We start from the raw sequence: 21,421 nt of genomic DNA on the forward strand, positions 1-21,421 counted from the left end.
TTCCATGTCAATTGATTGAATGCCAGGGCTAGGGGAGACAACTTATCCCTAACCTCTTCCAGGCGTTCGGTTAGTTGGGTCATAGCTCGGAAAACGGTGAGCGAAAAAATCGGGGAAAAGTGCTTTTTTTACTCTGTTTTGCGTTAAAAGCCTTCAAGTACTGTGTACCAACTTAACTTTATTTCCAGCTTGAAATCAGTAATTTTCTTCCGGAGAAGATATTAGATTCTAGCAGAAAAAAAAGAAATACATGGCCGCAGTCACGGTAGTTGCACGTGGAATTGACGAGACTAGCAACCCTGTGCAGTTAAATGGCTTTTTTGGGAAAACATTTTATTTTTATAATTTGATTTCTCAAAGTGCAACTTTACCTGTGTATTGACTTGTTTCTCTATTTGTCAATCTACATTCTTTATCTTACTATTTTTCAGCGCTGAATATCTTTCAAGGTTTTAGATTGAGCTTTGCGAGAACTTCAGGACGCGCAGTTGACAAGTTGTGAGTATGGTTCAAGGGTTAATTCACACGGATAGTTTATTTTTGGAAAGCAAAGTTTGAGATTGTTTCGATGCAATACAGCTTTCCAGCAAAACCGAAGGTGTAATTTCTCGCATTTTCTAGACATGGTCAAAACTTGACTGTGCTCTACTTTTTTTTCCGTAAAAGTGAGCTGCTAACTATAAAGATCTCGAGTTAAATATACCATATGAACAGTCCACTTCAGGCGGCGTGAATTTTTTAAAATTTTTCTAAGACCGCAAATTGCACTCGCCCTACGGGCTCATGCACTTTTGTTAGTCTTTGAATAAATTTACTCGCGCTTATTTATTCCAAATTGCACTCGAAATCATGTGATTACCTATACAAATTGAGCACTCCACCAGGATGGGTCATGTCGTGCAATTGTGCAATGCTCACTAGTTACTAATATGAGCACTCTGGCATGGCTTAGGTGATAACACAAATGCGGACTCATTTGGGTGGCGTGTAGCAAGAAGAGAAACGCTATCCGCCAATCGTTGATAGTAATTTAGAATTAAACTTTGTAATTTGAAAATGATTGGAGCAATCCATAAAAAAATTAACATATTTCATTACAATTGTAAAGCGAGTTAAAAACAAACTTTCTCGTCATTCACAACGAATATATGAAATACATAGTTCTGAACTGCGGTTACATACGTTTCTTATCATTACAGCGTCCACCTGCAAAGAACATACTTTTGGGAGGAAAAGAATATAACTATATCTTGAATTAAGCTGCACGTAGCGACTTTATCAGACCTGCCTTTTGAATAAGGATCAGTAGCAAGGGTTGTTTTTGTTTTTTTACTGGAACAGTGAACTGATGTCAAAACTTGTCAAATTCTATCTTCAGTATCTTCCATACCGACTTTTTTCGAAAATGATGTGATGTCCCGAAGCGGCAAGAAGTGTAGTTCTAATTAGATCCTAACTATACATCCGTAGGTCAACTATTATAACCACGCTTTTCGATCTACCGTCCCATAGCCTAAAAATCTTTTACTTTGGCATCGGTGCTAAGAAGAACATAAATTGTTTTTGTAGGCGCCAGCATTACCAGCCACAACGTTATTGGCGTTCTACGTAGTTTTGTCTTAGTTTGGCTTTAATTTGCGTTCACGTAGCTTTTGTTAATTATTCTTATATTGTGTGCTTCCTTTATTTCCAATATTAGGTTTTACATGGTATTTTGTTTACTTTGGCCTGGTTGATTATTTTCGTTATTTCAGGTTTAGCTTATTTTAAGTTTCGGTTGCCTATTTCAGGGCAGCGTTCTTTAGTCACAATCGTTTTTTACCGCTTTGATCACCATGCTTCGCTTTGTGTTTTGTATGGATTCACTTGGTTTCTTTTCGTCGATGAATTACATTAGGCGCGTAAAGTTTTCCTTAATTTTATTTCTCCAACAACTTTACAAAATCACTTCCTGAACATCACACAATATTAGGCTTGTTACTTTGAAGATGATCTCAATGGAACTGCCATCATGATTTCGGAAATGATTAGCTCTTTACTTCCCTTATTCTCCATACTGTTCTCTATAAATTTTCTAGGGTGCTAACGAGCTACTTTTCACAGCTACTAGAAAAGCAGACTGTCGCCACCTATGCTCGGCAAGCGTTTTACAGCTAAACAATAGGTGGGCACATCGTGGGGGAAGGAAAGATTTCCATGTACTTACACTCGTCACCAGTCGCTTTCCCTTTGCGCTCTTTCTTCAAAATGTTGCGAACACCTGAAGACGAGGCTGATAAGGAACGGTTTTTATCACGATATTTAAAGTGGCTCTGAACCTACTCCCTATAATCATTTTAAACTGCAGAAAGAAAATAAAATCGGATAAAATGAATCTTCATATGCTGATTGGTTGCATAGAAGTGTCCAAGTAGCTTTTGAGTTAAATATGCTACATCCTGGAGAGCACATATGGCTTAAGTCAGAGGATGTTCTATAAATTCCATGATAGTGCTGTAGTCACCTTAGGGCACAAAAAATGATTACAACTTGTAAGTAACAATCAGTAACTTGTTTAATTCCATTTTCAAGTAAGGAAACGGAAATAGGTGGAAACATCGACCTTTAAACGAATTAATTTTTAAACAGTAACAGCTGTTTTCAGCTTCATTACTATTTGCTAAAATACAGACACGTATACAGCATCAAAAACACATCGAGTCAAGGGCACCTCACGTTTTTTTCTGGCTGTACAGGATAAGATTTGTTTCTTAAGTATGACTAAATCCATCCGTGCGATCAATGTCTCTACGTGATAGGACGGCTCGATTGTACAGTTCGATAAGACAATTTCCCTTTACACCATGTCGTACTAGCGTCTTAACATTGGTACTTGGAATACACTGCAATTCCGGCCTCGGCGCGCCCAATTCAAAACCATCAACGTGTACAATTTTTATTCCAGTCTTGTTCGCCAACATACCAACGTAGACATCGTCCAGTCTGAAGAAGGGTACTATGGAAAAAGCGTCGACGAACGAAGCAACAACATCGCGGGATAAAATATATCCAAAACCTGCGCAAAAATCAGGATAATGTACTCCTGCTAATTCTTCCCGACTTACTTTCCATTTACCACTCCTGAGAATCCAAGGGTTTTTGTACTGCATGCCGGCATATAACATTACGTTTGGAATTATGGGCTCATTCAAGAAGGAGAAAACAGCAGCAGTATTCACGAAGACGTCATCGTCTGTTTTTAAAAGAAAAGAGAACCTGCAATACCTTATTGCCCATTCGAACCCCATTTGTATCTTTCTGGTCTGATTCCAGTATTGGTCAAAGTAGTCAGCTCGTATAAGGTCTCCATAAACTTCATCTTCCCTTAATAAAAAATTTGACAGAGGCTTAGTTTTTTCTTGAGCGACAAGAAAAACTGTTGTCCATCGCGGTTTGAGAGCTCGTCGGAAGGCCCATGTCAGACGAATATTATTCCTTCTTTCCGCATTAGCTGGAGCGGATGATACAAGAATAAGAAGCTCGTAGTGCTGTGTACAAATTCTCTTAGTTATTAGAGATGTTCTATGTGCGAATTGCAAAGTTGAAAGATCACCAAGGTAGAGAGAGAGAAGTTCGGTAATTGGTTCCTGTTTTTCGTTTTCCAATTGCTGATCCTTTTTCTGGAGCTCAGCGGCATGAAATGGACCCGACTTTAAAGCTGGCGCTGTAGCAGACTCGTGCGACCAACTGAAGAAGAAATGGATCACAAAAAATGTAAGTTGTAGACTCGTAACAGTTGCCAAAGCAAGTAGAAGGATTTTAGTCCCTATTTTCTTCATTTATCTGTCAGGAGATTGACAGAAAAGGAAATCAATTAATGATTTTAAGAGTTTTTAATTTCAACATTTGGTATAACCGCATGGCAACTCTGCAGAGCCTCAGTAATGTTACGGTACTGATAATTAAGGTCTTTTATGTTTCCTTAGAAACGAGCTTACCGCCTCTGCAGATGTCGATTGTTTGCTAAGATAATTAATTTTTACATTAAAATAGATCTCTGCAAGAATCGATGGCACTTGGAAACGGCTTTTTTCTCAGTTGATAACCCATGAGTTTTTGTTTTGGTTATATATATTTATGTATAATGCATATAAAACTGACTCGCTAATTATGCATACAACTAAGTAAGCTGCCAAAAGAAATCTAAAAAAGCTCAGGCTTGAAAGGGATTCGAACTCAGAACAGTTTTTGATAACTGTGTTGCTTGTCAGGAGTTATACACCAGTTGATTGTGCCTATTTTGACGTAATTACACGAATCGTATAAATGTATTTATAAAGAAAAAACTAATTGCAATCTATTTATCGCTGTTAACAAAATTTTTACAGCGATTTCGAGTGTCCGTAGTAACCAGGGGCGTAGCGTCCATATACGCACGTACGCCCGGGCGTGCAGCTGAAATCTGGATAAAAAATCTTTTTTATTTCCTTATAGCATTTGTCACAGTTACCATAAAATAGGACCGATTTTTAAATTTCGAATTATACTGGCTTGCGTGTTTCTTTTTCCAGTACCTTTTCATTAATCCATAAACGACAAGAAACTTTATTTGGCTTCCTAGACTTGTTAATTCTCTAGTTATTTCAGCAAGCCAACACCTTTTTAGCTTTAAAACTCTAGAGAAGGGTAACATAAATAACTAACTACTGCATTTTCCGTCGCATTTAAGGGCCTATCCGCACTAGCGGACAAAACTAGAATTGTTCCGATAAAATCGAAGGACAAATTTTGTCAGGAAAAATTTTTGTCTTGTCTGCGGTATCCGCATTCAAATTCTCAAAGCGGGCAAATTCTGTCAACACCTGAGCAGCAATGATTATTTTTTAAACTTTTAATTTTGCGCGCGCCAAAACATCGAACATTTTGGCGGGATAATGGATCGCGTTCAAATTCTCTTACTAGTCGCATGTTTCGTGCTTCTAAATGTCGCCCAGATCGCCGAAGAAACGCTGCTTATGATGTGCTTGTTTTTACGGCATCAATTTCTTCTAAACCAAGCAGCCCTTTTAATGGTTGAACCCTGTAGAAGACAGAGACGCCGGGCACGTCGACGCAACCCCTACTTTTGGAAACTTCTAAGACCAAACCAGTCTTGGTTCGAGACCGAGGAATTCCCGAAGAGTATTTTCCACAACTTCGGTCTATTAAATCAAGACGTTTGGAATGACGATGACAATGACGACCCTGGAGATCAAGGTCACGACAATAACGACGATGATGTTATAAGGGATGGAGATGACGTTCGAAGTGTGTTAAGGGACATTGCAAATGCATAACTGAATCAAAACATTGTAATCAAAGTTATTTTCCCATTGTAATCACCCGAATAAAACAACTGAATCTAATTTAGTACAATATTAACAAAACTACAAAATATATCACCAAGGCTAAATTCGTTGTCGAAATGTTACACTCATAAGTGATCCATATTTTTGTCCTTTTACACTTGGGACTCGTCAAAACTATTCATATTACAGTTAAGAAAATCAAATTAAATCAAATTGATTATAATCGGTCCTTTCCTTAAAAATTATTTTATAGTACGGTAAATATATGATGAAATGACACTTGTAATTGTGAACAATAACTATAACAAACTACGACCGTCCTTTCTCCTAATACTTGTCAACTCTTTTTCCAGTAAATTTTTAAACTCCAAAGTGGCCTATTTTATATCTTTGATAGCTTCTAGTTGCTTACTCTGATTTTCCTGCAAGCCTTGTATAATTTCCGTTAGCTTTTCTCCCTGCCTTTCAATCGATTCGGATGCTCCTCCTGAGCGAAGTTGCCTCTTCATCTTCTCCATTTCGGGTATTTTTCTCTTCGTTGCTCTCTTCCGCTCTTAATTTCCTGGCTCTGCTGAGGCGGTTTACGGCGTTGGATGATTCAGCACTACTTGTGCTATTGGTGCTTGGCTGTGGGCCTGGAGTTCCAGAACTACTACTAGGTGCAACAGAGTCATGATCATCGGTTCTTGGGGAAGTCGGACTCGAGATTGGAGAATCGGTACGTGTCCCTGCTTCGACCACGTGGTTAAGGGTAACAACATCTCTTGTCCTAAGAACACGATCAATTTTGTCATAGAAGACACTTTTTCTTAATTGGCCTCCACTCTGAGTTTTTTTTCCAGGTTTTTGCATCCTTATATTTGTCGATAAGGTATTTGTTTTTCTTCTGGCATTTTTCTACTGTCTTTTTCGTTCCAAAATTGATCTCGATCTCTTGACACATCTCTTGCCACGCTATCCCAGCGTCTTTGCTTTCTAAATGGTCTTGCTTTTCGGACCACAGATCAACCAGGAAACTCTGTTCTTCGTTAGACCATTTGTCGTAACTAGATTTCCCTTTTCCTTTGTTTTGCGAAGGCGTTTGCGTTTCTTGTTGCAGCGCTTGTACGACCACTTCTGTTTCGTTGGATTGAAACGGGCGTGACGACTGGAAAAACACACCATTGTTGTAGCTTGGCCCAGCTTCATGAACACTGTTCAATTGATCGTTGTATGGTAGAACGTTCCAGCGTCCTACGGAGTTTGTCTGCTCATATGGCAGACCGGCATAGTTTTCCAATGGATTTAAATTCCAATTGCCGGGATTCATCTTTACGTTACGCGTTCACTGTTAAAGCATCCAGTTTTCAGCGTTTCGCAGGAAATGCCTCAGAAGGTAATTTGAATTCAGTTCACTTACCAATGCCAGGCAGGCCGTAATAGCTTTTTTGACAAATGATTGACAAGTTTAACACATTTGTCGATTTTGGAAAATTTTCACCCGGGACAAATTTTGTCGGCGGTGCGTTTGAAAATCTGTCCGCTTCGGACAAAATTTGTCAGGTCGCGACAAACCGTCCGCACTTGTGAAGCGCTGGTGATGACAGAAAATTTGTCTAAATTAACAATTTTGTCGCTAGTGCGGATAGGCCCTCATTTATAAAAAAAAAGTTCCTCGGATATAATTGGAAATGGCATTTCCGAGACCCTAAATTTCAACATTTTCTGGGGGAGCATGCCCCTGACCCCCTTACTTTGGGGTGCCTTCGGTGCTCCCAATTTCCGCGCTGTGCGTACACCTTCAAAATCTCACGCTATGCCCCTGGTAACTATTAACTTAGGAAGGAATGCTTGCAAGGAAATTGCATAATCCAAGGGTTTCTGCTCATTTTATAAGGCAAGAAAGGGTAGGGCACTCAGCTGACCGGTTAAACAGGTTTTTTTACAGTACAAAAGAATCAAATGTACACTATCGCAGGATATTTGTACTCTATTTGTGCGTTATTTGTACTCTTCTTTGTGCAGTTGGGTAATAATTTGCGATACTCGATTACAGTACAGTATTTTAATTTAAAAAAATTATTGCAAATAAAGCAAATTTCCATAACTTTAATAAGAGTTAAGTATATATGTATTGATATAGGAAGGCGAGGGGAAGGGAAGGGGGAAGAAGTCCCCTATACGAAGCAAGAGCGTGCAAAGCACACTAAATTATAATAACGGCCGCTGACTCTACTTCGCCAAAGCACAAACAAGTTCGGTATGTATGTATATCAATAGCATTATAGTTACACTTTATCACGGGGAAGAGTTCGGTGTTCACTAAATTGAAAGGACCAACTACAAGGTCACAGTTCCATGCTTCCCTATGATAGGTCTGAAGTGTCAGTTACAACCAAGGCAGATTCCTTTTTCTTTTTACAAGGTTTTGCTAGACTTCTGCGAGCTGAAGACAAACTTCCGTTGTCTTAGCCTCGTTTCTCCTCCAGACCAGAAATTGTAGGGTAGGAGGGGAAAGGCTTGTTTATTGTTACGGACAGTCTAGCTCTTGTCAATCACTCCAAATTTATCATATGGCCACGGGTCTGGAAATTTGTATTTTGATCTGAAATATAGCGGCGCCACCAAAGCGAAAAAAAAAGTCAAGGAGAAAAATGGAAAAACAAAATTGGTGGGTGAGAAAGCAAACTATGTTCGTGCGATTTGAATCGTTTTTATATCAGGATTGATCTCATTTATGCTAAGAGACCACTGACCCTTTCTAAATTTATTGAAAATCAGATTGAAGAGCTAACACAGCCGGGCCTACGTATAACGCTTCGGGCGTTAATTTACTGGATCCGCAAGGACACACCGGCAAAAAACAACCTTGGGAAGGCTAGAGGAACAAAAGAACACCTCATCATTTCGTTCTTTAAATTTGTTTTTGTGGTGTGGCAAGTTAAAGTGTTTCTGAGTGAAGCGCTTGCCTTTAAACCGCCAAATATTTTGGCCATTTTTTTGCGGTTTGCGAAGTTGAGAAACACCTTTCGCTACAATAGCGTCTTCCAAGGATTATTGGTTTTTCTGTAACTACTTGCTGAAGAAAAACAAGGCAATGAAAGTTGTAAGTGTTTATTAAGACGTAGATAATCAAAAAGCAAGAAAATCTTGACACCTACTCCTGTAAGTTTTTGAGATCCTTCATTATGTTTTGTTAACTGAGTTCTCCACAGAGTTAAATGTTAATGAACAGCCATAAGAAATCAGTCAAGAAAATATCCTGGTATGATCATCTCATAGGTTTACTTGGGAATCAAGTCATCAATCGATTCACCTTTCTCCAATCTTTTCTCCATTTCAATCATCAACTGGACTCCGTCAATCACTGCTTGAACTTGCTCCACCTCCGACTTTCCTAGCCTATCAGCATTGGAAATGTCAAAAGTTCCTCCCACTGAAGCCGTGTCTACACCTCCTGTGCCGCGCTTCTGGAGACGCAATTTCTTCAGGATGCCATCCAGTCTCTCTCCGTCTTTGCTTAACTCTGGGATTTTGAGGTGTACGCCTCCTCGGAGCCCAGTACCAAGGTTTGATGGGCAGGTCAAGATATAGCCAAGATGCTCACTCCACATGAAACCGTGACCAGCTCCTTTGATCAGTTGTTCGACCTAATGGAAACAGCAGCAACAACAATAACAAGAAATACCAATTCATGGAAAAAGGTTTCTGAATGGATAAGCAAACAAAAGCCTGGCCAAAACTCTTTGATAGACACAGGCAAAAGGTGTATAATTTGTGACTTTCTGTTTAGCCAATTCATGTATTAAGAAAATTGCGTTTGGTTACAATGAAATAAATGAAATTCATATATTTTGAACTGCGGTATTAGATACGTATGATGCACGATCCTCGCAGTAGATAGCGCTATTTAAGCAATAGCGAAAATCAGACCTGAGAAAAAATCAGGCCTGTACGGGATTCGAACCACTGACCTCTGCGATACTAGTGCAGCGCTCTACCAATTGAGCTAACAAGCCAACTGGGAGCAGGCCGTTAAGTTGATTCGGAATAAACCCGTGAAAGTGATAAATCAGATACAATGAAATATATGAAATTCATATATTTCATTTTATATAGCCAGTTGGATTGTTAGCTCAATTGGTAGAGCGCTGCACTAGTATCGCAGAGGTCAGTGGTTCAAATCCCGTACAGGCCTGATTTTTTTCAGGTCTGATTTTCGCTATTGCTTAAACAGCGCGATCTACTGTGAGGATCGTGCATCATACGTACCTAATACCGCAGTTCAAAATATATGAATTTCATATATTTCATTGTATCTGATTTATCACTTTCACGGGTTTATTACGAATCAACTTAACGGCCTGCTCCCAGTTGGCTTGTTAGCTCAATTGGTAGAGCGCTGCACTAGTATCGCAGAGGTCAGTGGTTCGAATCCCGTACAGGCCTGATTTTTTTCAGGTCTGATTTTCGCTATTGCTTAAATAGCGCTATCTACTGCGAGGATCGTGCATCATACGTAAAATTGCGTTTGTTTTTAACTACGTAAGCAAATTCATGTATTGGGAAAATTGTGTTTGTTTTTAACCACGTAAGTCCCTCTCTCGGTGCCTTCCTTCTAAAAAAAAGCTGAGTGCGAAGGAATGATTAAAATCTGATCAACAATTTACGTGGAAGAAGAGCAGTAACGAATTGCACTGAGCATCACCCAAAGGTGTCCACGGAGACTTTGCGTGATGATGATATATATGGTGAACAAGCTTTTTGGCACCAGCCACTTATATGATTGTGGACAAATTTTGATACTGTATGGATATCGACGTTAAATCTTGAGAAATCACATATTAATGTTACTAAACCCAGAGATTCATTTGCAACATCACCTAAATCATCTCTTTATCAAACTCTAGTTTTCGATGTGTTAAATTTATGGAATGATTTCTTTGAACTTGTTTCACGACTGCAGTTGAACTTATAATAAACAACACCGTATTTAACGGTCACCCTGTATTAAGCGGTCGTTTTCCAAAGTTCCGAACTTGTTTCCTGTTTTATCATTGTAATTTTACCTTTATTAAGCGGTCACCTTTACTAATTGTAAGTCCCAAAGACTTGTTTGTATTGTCAAACCATCCAAGTAAAACTAATAATCCTTCAAGTAACGTTTAATCCATCTTTTTCTCTCAAAATCAAAGTGAGTAGTAATTTTGAGCGAGATTCTGTACGTGAAGTGCTCAATTATGGCATTAAGTGGCGTTGTGTATTGTTTTTTATCATACACAAAAAACTGTTTTTAGCGGTTATTCCAGAATTCCCCGTGGGAAATCGCTTTCTACAGGTTCGACTGTGGTGTCGGTCAAATTACCTTATTTAGCCCAGTGCAAAAGCGTTCAAACACAGCGGCCATATCTCCTCCTTTCTGCATGGAAATCACCCGAGTGTGATCCTCTTCATTGATCCACACCAAAAAGTTTTTCTTTTCATTGTGCCAGATCCCGCGGGCATCGGGCCAGTCACGTGCCATTCCAGCAGACGTAAGAAGAGGAGACACGGGTTTGTCAAACAGGAAGTGGTCCTCAATCAGTTGTTCCTGTTCAGCTTCCGTCATTTTGTCGAGCGGATAGTATCTGAAAAAGGGGTTAAAAATTGGAATTTAAAAGAACCAGTTAAAAAAAGAAAAAGCTGGAGCGATGAATTGACAAACGTAGTCACTTTTTTTCTTTTTTGCTTTTTACTCATACAGTATCAAAGGTGTAAATAGGGGAAATGGGATGCTGCAAGTGGCTCCTTCCTTTACAAAAATGATGATGTTTCTAAATTTCATCAAACAATCTGATAACCCTCCCAATGCTAGCTGCCCACGAATTTTTGCCGGTAAATCTTTTTGCAGCTTTTAAAATATTCCGTTATTTTGAATTATATTATTGTAACATCAAGTCGAATTTTGTTTTCTTATGAGTACGACAGTTCTGTTTCTTGTGGTGTCGTTTAGTTTTACTAATTTTAAAGTCCGATGTTTTTAACCTCTGTCTGCACTGGCCGTAAAACATTTGGTTCAGAAGGTGACACTAGTGCACAGGAGACTGGACACAGGACACTAGACACAGGACACTGGACACAGGACACAGGACACTGGACACAGGACACTGGACACAGGACACTGGACACAGGACACTGGACACAGGACACTAGAGACTGGAGATAGGTGCTTCTACTTAATGTATACGGTATTCATTGTAACTGGGATTCACTTTTGTTAAAAAAACGACTCTTTCTTTGGATCTCGATGAGTTTTTGATAATACCCGATACATCTGCCTTACGCACGCCCTGGATTTTCGATTAGAGCGTTCTTGAAAAGAAAATCTATTCATACTTTCCCTTGAATTCCCCATCCAGGTTATTCAGGGCGTCAACCACAGCCTTCTCAACTCCTCGTCGCTCAGCACGTGTGCAGTGTGGTGGCAAGGAAAATCCCTTAATGGAGCGCCCGGTGCGAACACGTGACGATAATACATAGTTCTCATCAAGTTTGCCGCCTTTTATTTTGGTGAAATCGAGGTCGGTTTTGTGCTTGTCAGTTTTCTTGTAGCCGTTATGACGCATCTCGATTACTGGATCCAACAGGTCGGCAAACACTTCATACGATTCTTCATCTCCTGCTACACACCCTACGGTCATTATGAATGGATGACCTGATAAAGAATCAACGTACAAGCACAGTGTCGAATAACATCGCTTCCTACTATATTGTGAATACCTACTCGCAAATTAAGATTACAATAATAATGTAACCTAATGACCTAAAACTTGCTGCCAAAGGACCTTTCCTAGACTGCGGAACTTTGCATTTGATGCTATCAAAAACTGTACTACAACCTTTAGCACGTATTAGGAAGCAGCAGAAGACTTGTGGCTTTTTATTCTTAAGTTTTATGATTTTCAAAATCATCAAAATTATCGACTTTCTTTACACACGCAGTACACTTTTTAGACTTAATTTTTACTACTTTGATATTGAGTCTCCAATTCTCTCAATGTAGATTTAAAAAACAAAACCATCCAGGGAAGCGCTCTCAAAAAGTTGCAGGTTGAAAGTTAACCATTATTTAGTAATATTTCAAACATTTCAACACGAGTGAATCATTTTTTTCCTCCTGGAGCGAGTGTAAAATTTAAAGACAAATCCCAAGATATGCTACATTCGATTAGGTGGAATCTCCGAAAGTGATCGAAAAGTGAATATTTATGTTACTCGTACTCAAGTAGAGTACTTGAATAAATTTGCGCCCTAAAAGTGCGTTTTCTCTTTTTTCTGCACCATCAATGCCGCTCATCCAGCTGTTAATTTCAAGGATTTTCTGCTTAATCTTCGCCTGAATGCCACACCAGCTGATTCTATAAAGCTCTCAGAAACTTTATCATTTTTCAATACAAAATTTTCTGATACTTTCTCTTTCTTCTTTCCACTGCACATACGAGTGGATGTTAAATGTTGTACGCTTTTTTTAATTTTTTTGTACGGCCCTACGAATGTCACTTATATAGAAGCCCGTTTCACTTTCATAGGCAGTTTTTCTCGCGCGCGCGAGGACTGGTTGAATAAATTCTCATCAGATGAAGGTTACAATCAAGTGTTTATGCCGTACAGAAAAACATTTACAACCATTAACAAGAACGAGAGTGGTTTCTTGGCCTACCTGGATTATCCACACCAGTTTGAATAACGTCGTCCAAGGTGAATCCATTCTTGGTGACCTGTCCTCTCAACTTTTCATAAACCTCTGGCGTGAGGGCCTTTGCCATGTAGTTGTTATGTGTAGAAAGATCGGGAAAGTCATCTTTAGCAGTAAACTTCTTATAAGCTGCTTTGATTTCACCCATTATGTAACGCAGAACGAAGCCTCTCACAGAGCGAATATCGTGTCAGTTACCCTTGCTGTTGACTGGCTTCAACTATCGATCCAATTAACCACTGTGACGTCTAACAATGCAATATAATTATCAGTTAATGAATAGCACTATCAAGATCCCTAGATTAACTAATGTTTATTGGTTAGAGTTGTTTCATATCATTTGGATTATTGACTGCAGGGGAAACAGCGCAATTGGTTTCTCTGTGGCCACTGACCTACACTGTGGTGACAACCGATATTTTTACACCAAAATAATACAAACGGTGCCCCAAAAGGAAAAAAAAATACAGACAAGCGAATAAAGTTCCCATTTTTACCGCGCGGAAGTTAATTCAATAATTAAGTAAAAATCAAGCGTGAGAGTGACAAGAATATTATCCCCTTTGGTTTCCTCTTTATAGAAGTCAACTTACTTGGTATGGCTCGCTTTGTCTCCCAGATCTCACTTTATATCATCATTTTACTAGTCGAATCTGTATATCGAATTACTAAAATTGACTTTGAAAAGTTCTGTCTTGCTATTGCCAGTTTTCACAGTCACACTATCATCAAAATCCTCAACAGATAAAGCCGAGAATCAAAGAGATTAAAGAAGATGAATATTCAAACAGTTTCGCGAAGATTCAAATCTGTACGATGTTTCGTGCGGGAGATGTTCGAAGAAGTGTTCTATTCAAATTTATAACGCTTTGTATTGAGACTCCACGTTTGTGGGGCACAAATATGGCGGCCGGAAGCTATTGCCGTAGGCCTTATAAACATCTATACGAGTATTTGTTTGATATCATGAAAGGACTATTCAGATTGCAAAATTTCAGCAGATGAGTCACTTTTTTAACCTATGTGACAGCATTCTCGGCCATTTTATATGACAAAGCGAAAAACCAGATCAAACTAAACTCTATCAATACAAAGGTAAGATAAGTCTTTGGCTGTTCTGAAAACTAAGATAAAATCTGAAAAAGACTCAGTGGTAATACCTTGTTTTTAATTTCGATGACGTCAAGTGAAAAGCAATTCATACGTGATAACTTCGTCTGATCAATGAGTGTTTAATTGCTTGTCTTACAAGTTTAAGTCGCTGGCAGATCAATTAAGTACCGCAAGGTTTCAATTGCCTCTCCATTTAGCTGAAATAATGAGACTCATTTATTCTTCTGTTGAATCGAAATAGAAAATGCCGGTCTGAATTAATAATAACACAGGACAGAAGATATAAAAAAAATAGACATTCAGTTGAAAACTGCTGAAACTACGATAGCAATCACTAGTATTAATCGTCGAAGGCTTTCCTAAATAAAACTCTCGAGTTAATGTTCCTCAAACATGAAGGAAATTAGTTAAAATTGAGGCACCCAAAACATAAAAAATGAGGCACACAAAGTCCAATTTGATCCTCGGCAGGTTTGTTGTTTTCCCCTTGTTTTTAGTGTTTAACGCGTTATGATGTAATTTTTGGAAGTAGTCCCGAAATGGGAAACATAATTCCATTAGAATAAGTAGTCAGTAAACCATTGTAGTTCCGTACTATGTTCGCTATAACGGGACAATTTACTTAATAGAACGGAATGAAAACTGCTCCCGGCCTCCTTCCTGATAAAACAGTGAAGTAAATAACAGTTATTTCCGTTGAGACTCACATTTAAAGAGGGGAATCACCTTTGCCGCTCTCCACTCACCAGGCACAACCCCAGTTTCAAGAGATGAATTAATGAGACATGTCAAAGGTTTAGTCAAAACAAGAGCAGAGTCTTTAAGCAATACGGGAGAGGGGGGGGGGGGGGAATTATCCAGTCTAGACGCTTTCTTTCGTTTAAGATTTCTAAGCTCTTAAAGAATATCCGATTCTTTCGGAGTTTCAAAAGTGACTTTCCATAACTTGATTGGGGGGATTTTCTTCAGCAGATTCGCTCCTGGCAAAGTAACGAAGCAAGATTGATTTGCTTTTCAGATTTCTGCCGGCAACGGTACTGAAATATTCGGAAAAGTTGTTTGCAAGGAAGCTTTCATCAGTTGACTTTGATTCTTTTATCACAACACCGAACCTTGTTCAGGGGGTTATTTGGTAGGAGAGGCAGCAAAATCTTTAAGGCGATCTCGATTATATCTGCTTTCACATTTTTTAACAAGGCCAGATACTCTGTTGAGTTGCCTTTATGTTAAGACCCAGTTGGGCGGGCTTTCCTGAGCAAACCTTTCCTGAGATTCATCTCTTTTTTTTTTACATCCGGAGTCAACCAAGGACATAGTAGGCCCTTGATCTTCTTTGAAATAAGGGGGGCATGTTTGACGATACACCGTTTTCAAATACATTAATAATTCATAGCTCGAGCCCTCCAATCAACAACTGTTTACCTCATTACGTGGATGCGTTTGGATAGCCAACGGAGAAACTAGATGAAAATCTTTTAAGATTTGGATACAATTACAATTTATCACTTATAGAGCGCTATTTACAATGACAGATCAACAGCGCTTTACAATCAATCCTAACTCACTCATCCCACCCCAGGGGAGGACATCCATCACACAGTAATCTCGTGCGTGGGAAATTAACGTCTCCTACCCCTAACCCTGTAGGAGACGGGACCTCCATTTATTCGTCCCGATCCGAGAAGACTAGAATATCTAACCATTTCTTGATGTTATAGAAAGGTAGCATATTCTTCTCAATTATTTTAAGACCTTGAGTGTTGGTCCGGCCGGGGCTCGAACCCTCGACCTCCAGCACAACAGTCCAGCCCTCAGATGCACTTGGTTAATTCCAGCGCTCAAATGCACCTGGTTAATTTACACATTATCGCAGTTCGTAGAATTTATAACGACTTTAACATTACAATTATCGAAAGTTACACTCTGAAATACTGAACTGCTTGTACATCCACACCAATCTTTTCAGTCCGCTTGGCTCAGTGGCAAATCTTGAGCGTTCTTTGGTCTTACCCGTCGCCCAGAGTGGCAGATATCATATCTGAGCCCGCGTAAAAACGGTTTGTTTAAAGATGCACGGAATCGAGGCACTTGGACCAAAGGCTTTATAAATTCTTAAAGTATCACTGTATATTTCAAAACAACACGCATTTTACGCTATTTTTTTTTTTTTACTTTTATCGACAATCTGAAGCATTCAAAAAGCAAAGATAGCAATGGTTAGACATTGTATTGCATTCGGATGCAACAACCGGAGCGATAAATCACATTGTAAGCATCTTTCGTGGCATTCACTGCCACTGAACAACAAGAAACTTCTGGCGACTTGGCTAGTCAAGATCAAACGGGAAAACGCGCCAGTGAGTAAAAATTCCTTTTTATGCAGTGAACGTTTTGAAAAGGAATGGCTTTTCCAAGTCATATACTGGCCGGAAAGTCATCATCAATCGAGCGTCTTTCCTTCGGAGCCTTCCTTTTGGTTTTCTGTTCGGAGAAACCGAATATTGTGGGAACTGAGTTTGACTTAAGACTTACTTTCCGGACAGCATATGACATGGAAAAGCATTCCTTCTCAAAACGTTCACTTCATAAAATGGAATTTTTACTCACGGGTGTGTTTTCCCGTTTGATCTTGACTAGCCAAGTCGCCAGAAGTTTCTTGTTGTTCAGTGGCAGTGAATGCCACCAGAGTTAATATTAACTCTGATGCCACGAAAGATGCTTGCAATGTGGTTTATCGCTCCGGTTGCATCCAAATGCAATACAATGTCTAACCATTGCTACCTTTGCCTTTTAATGCTTCAGATTGTCGATAAAAGTAAAAAAATAGGGTAAAATGCGAGTTCTTTTGAAATATACAGTGATACCTTCGAGAATTTACGAAGCCTTTGGTCCAAGTGTCTCGATTCCGTGCATCTTTGAACAAAGCCGCTTTTACGCGGGCTCAGATCTAATATCTGCCGGTTCTTTTTGTGTAGCCAGCCAACTGCGCTAAATTTGAAATCTCTTCGGCGAGAACATGCTAAACAATAGAGAAAAATGCTTACTTTTTTTATATTTTGAGGAAACTGCGTAACATTCATTAGTTTTAGCATATGGCTTTTATAGAAAAAGTATTAATAAAACAGACTTTACAATCGCAGAGTTTCCAGTTCTGGTTTTTTTCTCTTGAAATTGGGTTTTTTTTTGTCACTCGTTAGTATGGAAAGTCGCTTTTGATTTACATCAAGGCTTGATTTCTCAGGAACTGAATCCAAATTAGCATATGGTTATGGTAGTCTGACATTTAAGGAAGCCTCGTACAAATTTTCGAAGGATTTTACGATTGGAAGTTCTGGTTTTTACCTAACTCCTGAAACGACTTCTAGTCACTTACTTGTTTGGCCCTTGTACAGATTCCCAGGGGAACTCGACCGCCCGTGTTCAAAACTCCCGCGCTTTGTAAAGAGCACGAGCAAAGCGCAGCGTACAAGCGAGGGACCCGTGATTCACGCTCGCTATTTGGCAATACTTTTAACTTAAAACCCCTTTTCTGTGGAATATGCCTTGGTCATCGTACTTTAACCATTGCGAATCTGACGACATAACGCTCTGCAAAGAGCGAGAATAAGACATCACGTCTTTTAGACACATTCGATGCACTTAAAATAACTTTAAAACGATCTAAACCGGCACTGTTAAAACGCGGTAGTTTAATAAAAATTTCGCTCTTCGAGCCTCTTCAGTCGTCCGCCATATTAAAGTTATGTAAAGAGCGTGAGTAAAAGAGCGTAACGTACAAGCGAGTTACCCGCGCATCGTGCTCGCTATTTGGCAACGCTTTTAAAACCTGTTCTGCGGAAAATTTTTTTGCCATCGCGTTCTAACCATTGCAAATCTAACGAGCCAAAAAAAAAAAAAAAAAATTTTGCCGAACACGAACTTGTTGACAAAATGCTTTGTAAAGAGCGCGGCCCGCCTCTAATTACAGCGCTATTGTTAACTTTATCACGCCTTTGGATTTACATCATGCATCACACCGTTTGATTGACAGCAGTTGAATCTGCCGAGGGACAAGAGTATTCCCAAAGCTTAATCTGTTGACCAATTACAACCGACTTGTTCTGTATATGCAAATTGTTGAGCCGCGCATCATGAAACTGGTCACTGTAAGTACATGTTGCGAAAGCCAATAGCATTCTGGGCGATGCATTGTTGAAAAATCTGTAACGCTCACTTGTTCTTGTTAACCGTAGATTTCAGAACAGAATTGATAACAAGTCGAACGTTTTGGGCATCCGAAATCTTAAACTTTACTCATCCATGTAGCACAAAACAATGAATATGATAAACACTAAATCAACCTGGATAAATCCCGAATGACGCATTCCATTCAAACTGTTTTTATCACACAGCTCAACAAGACTCAATAAATAATAATAGTCGGCCACTTGTTTGTGCCCTGCGAGCAGAACCTTTTTAACCCGTCAATGAAGAAAAGAAGAAGGAAAGAAGAAAAGGCTCTGCTCGCAAGGTACTTGTTTGAGAAGCTATACCAAAAATTCGTGCTTCGTGTTTCATCAGGGGTTCCAAGCACCTCAAAACAATAAAAGCACGCGGCTTTCTGCCTCGTGCTTTCATCTGTTTCTCTGTGTTTGGAATCCCTGATGAAACACTCGCACTCGATTTTGATTAATTACCCGAAGAATGTCTCGAAAAGAGGTCCATGCCTCATTTACGCTGATAGAATAGATGAGTAAACGACTTCAAGATTCGCAACGTTTAGATCTTCGCAAAATTGCTTGGGGTCATAGCTAGCAAATTTTCGGCAAGTAATGATTCGCGGATTGAATCATTGTACAGCTCGCGAGCACATCCTATGAGTTCATGATCACTCAAGTCAGCTGGGATTTTTTTCACCGAAAAGATGTAAAGCGGTACGTTGCTGCAAATAACATCAATTAAAGTCTTGGACTTGCGCGTGAATTTCGTGGGGCTGGTTCAGACCAAAGTAGGTGAGAATGGAGTTAATTACTTTATTATCAGAGGACAGAAAAAAAATTTCAGTTAATGTCGAGTAAGAGAATGCACTCTTTGTCTTCAGCTGATACTGTCGGTTTAGAAAGAATCCGGAGGGCGGTGAATAATAGCACGTTTAAACTGCAAAAAAATTGCTTTTTAATGTAGAAAAGAGCGCAAGTGAACAGAGCGAAATAACACACAACCACCCGTAACAATGCCATAAGCTTATGCTTGGGAAAACTGAATTCGCTCTCCGGGGAGAATATCGCTCTAAGTGTTCAAATGTCGTTCTTTAGATTCAAGCTGAGGTATTTCTATGGCAAAATGAAAGGCTCGGTTCTTGAGAACTTGGCAATTCAAATTTTGCTTTTCGGAGGAGATAATGATGAATTATATTGCCAGGTTGATTTGACTCACGAGAAGACACCACTTTTTTTACGTTTATTTGAGCCAGGCCGAGAAAAGACTTGTCTAAAATGAAATGACAAAAAAAAAAAAAGAACTATTCTTGCTAAAATCACGACAGTGCCAATAACGCCACGTAAGATGAACGAATATGTGCGGTGCGGCATATATGTTTACTTTGAAAGTTTGAACACCAAGAATTGTTAATCATAAACAAGATGAAATCATACGAAAGGCTATTTTGAATTTAAGACATCGTCGCCTCCGATGCACGTCAGAGAAGAAACTTTAAACTGAGGTTATCAAACGGTGCCAGGGAAAACAAGAACCAGGAGAAAACGGCGAGATTGGGCAAATTTGAATTCAGGGAAGCAGGGTTGGCGGAGTGGTGAGAGCGCTCGCCTTCCACCAATGTGTCCCAGGTTCGATTCCCGGACCCGGCGTCATAAGTGGATTGAGTTTGTTGATTCTGTAATCTGCTCCGAGAGGTTTTTCTCCGGGTACTCTGGTTTTCCCTTCTCCTCAAAAACCGTCAGCATTTGAATTTATTTAATTTAGAGTTTATTTGGATTTACACACGACCCCACAAGCTGTTCAGCTTTAAACATTATCGTGTCTAAATAAAGGTGTTATTATTAATATTATCATTAGACAAGCAGCATAGGTTTCCTTCCTACCTCTTAAAGAACCTTATTCCTCTCCCACATTTCTCACCTCGAGACAATTTTCGTTATGTCGTCCCCAACAACTTGTAAGCTTAGTTTTCTCCCATCGATCTAATGTTTACTGTCCGATAGTTTGTGGGTGGGTTATAGTTCGTAGGCAGAGGTTGCGTTGGAGTTTATTACCAAAACTACATGCAATTTTAATTAGTTTGCCACTTATTTTGCATGGGCAGAGTTGCAATTATTTACAATTACAATTACTTGATGAATTCCTACCGTAATATAGTATGATAAGGTTCTATTGCTTTTCCTTTAGACAGCATTCTTGACAAAGGTTCAGCATGAAGCCGATGATTACCATTCGACTAATGGCAAATAAAAGTACTCATCTTCTAGTGAAAAATTTAAGGAATGCAGCTACTGTTGACAAAATGGTTGAGTGCATTATATACCTGATGTGATTTTGGGGTCTCGTGCTGGCTTTCACGGCTAGAAATAAAAAGTTTGGCCTTTTAACGGCAAACAGTTCCTTTCCATTATTTTTTATTAAAAATATTTTAAACTTTTTTAACGACAGTGGAGGTTGTCAACTTTACGCCAAACGGCTATTTGTTTTGCCATTTTACGCCAACGGCTAACCTCATTGAGAACCTCTTAACTTCTTATGCTTCGGCCTCTTTGCAGATGTCTCTGAATCCAATATCAAAGTCTTGTTTACAATGACGTAAATGTGAATAGTTTGGAACTCTTTTGCAATAAAGTAAGAATTTGTAAGAATCGTGTGGGAATATCTCAGAAGTGTACGTATCTGTCAAGTTCTTTGTAAGGTATTTTTCCTCCTAGAGCAGGCCAATTTACAAAACAGTTTATTACTTTTTCCTTGGAGTAAAGCGCTGAAATGGATCAAGAGCCACAGCCATCATGTCTCGGAACATATTTTAATTTGATTATTTTATTTAGTGTGAATTTGTGTGGCTCTAATAGCATTCAAACAGACTTGCCATCAGCGGTCAATGCCTCAGTAAGCTCAGTTCTATCTCGCCTAAGTTTTCAGTAATAACGTTCAGACGTGATTCTACGCTTGAACAAGAATCATTGGCCCTTATCTTCCTCGTCAGGAAGATTGCCGTGAAGAAAGCTTCATAATGGACTTGAAAACAGATATCAATTCAATACAAAAAAAACGTACGATGTATAAG

At 39.2% G+C, this 21,421-nt stretch overlaps 2 protein-coding genes across 5 annotated transcripts; both read right to left on the reverse strand.

Annotated features, from left to right (window-relative positions):
- Nucleotides 1-1,248: 1,248 nt before the first annotated feature.
- Nucleotides 1,249-3,850, reverse strand: LOC111338086 (beta-1,3-galactosyltransferase 5). The gene has a single exon (XM_022944505.2). It carries the CDS (start codon nucleotides 3,816-3,818, stop codon nucleotides 2,751-2,753), a length of 1,068 nt encoding a protein of 355 aa, XP_022800240.2. The 5' UTR covers nucleotides 3,819-3,850; the 3' UTR covers nucleotides 1,249-2,750.
- A 4,554-nt stretch (nucleotides 3,851-8,404) lies between these two features.
- LOC111338085 (creatine kinase M-type) lies at nucleotides 8,405-20,623 on the reverse strand. Of its 4 annotated transcripts, none has more exons than XM_022944503.2 (5): nucleotides 20,499-20,623; nucleotides 13,006-13,289; nucleotides 11,682-12,000; nucleotides 10,672-10,933; nucleotides 8,405-8,956 (listed from the first exon to the last, which is right to left on the reverse strand). In XM_022944503.2, exons 2-5 carry the CDS (start codon nucleotides 13,187-13,189, stop codon nucleotides 8,591-8,593), a joined length of 1,131 nt encoding a protein of 376 aa, XP_022800238.2. In that variant the 5' UTR covers nucleotides 13,190-13,289; nucleotides 20,499-20,623; the 3' UTR covers nucleotides 8,405-8,590. The 4 variants fall into 4 exon arrangements, with proteins under 4 accessions (XP_022800238.2, XP_022800239.2, XP_088601260.1 ...); XM_022944504.2 differs by lacking the exon at nucleotides 20,499-20,623 and adding an exon at nucleotides 20,235-20,394; XM_088745134.1 differs by lacking the exon at nucleotides 20,499-20,623 and adding an exon at nucleotides 20,272-20,384.
- Between the last annotated feature and the right edge of the window lie 798 nt (nucleotides 20,624-21,421).

Source organism: Stylophora pistillata, chromosome 14, assembly GCF_964205215.1.
Source record: "Stylophora pistillata chromosome 14, jaStyPist1.2, whole genome shotgun sequence".
Classification (NCBI taxonomy): Eukaryota; Metazoa; Cnidaria; class Anthozoa; order Scleractinia; family Pocilloporidae; genus Stylophora; species Stylophora pistillata.

Bases quoted from the DNA above. Each gene is read 5' to 3' on its own strand.
- LOC111338086 (XM_022944505.2), bottom strand. From the start codon at position 3,818: ATGAAGAAAATAGGGACTAAAATCCTTCTACTTGCTTTGGCAACTGTT.
- LOC111338085 (XM_022944503.2), bottom strand. From the start codon at position 13,189: ATGGGTGAAATCAAAGCAGCTTATAAGAAGTTTACTGCTAAAGATGAC. The intron at 12,001-13,005 runs GTAGGCCAAGAA...ATTCTTTATCAG, and splicing joins AACTGGTGTGGATAATCCAG to GTCATCCATTCATAATGACC. The intron at 8,957-10,671 runs GTAATTTGACCG...TGTTTCCATTAG, and splicing joins TTTGCACTGGGCTAAATAAG to GTCGAACAACTGATCAAAGG.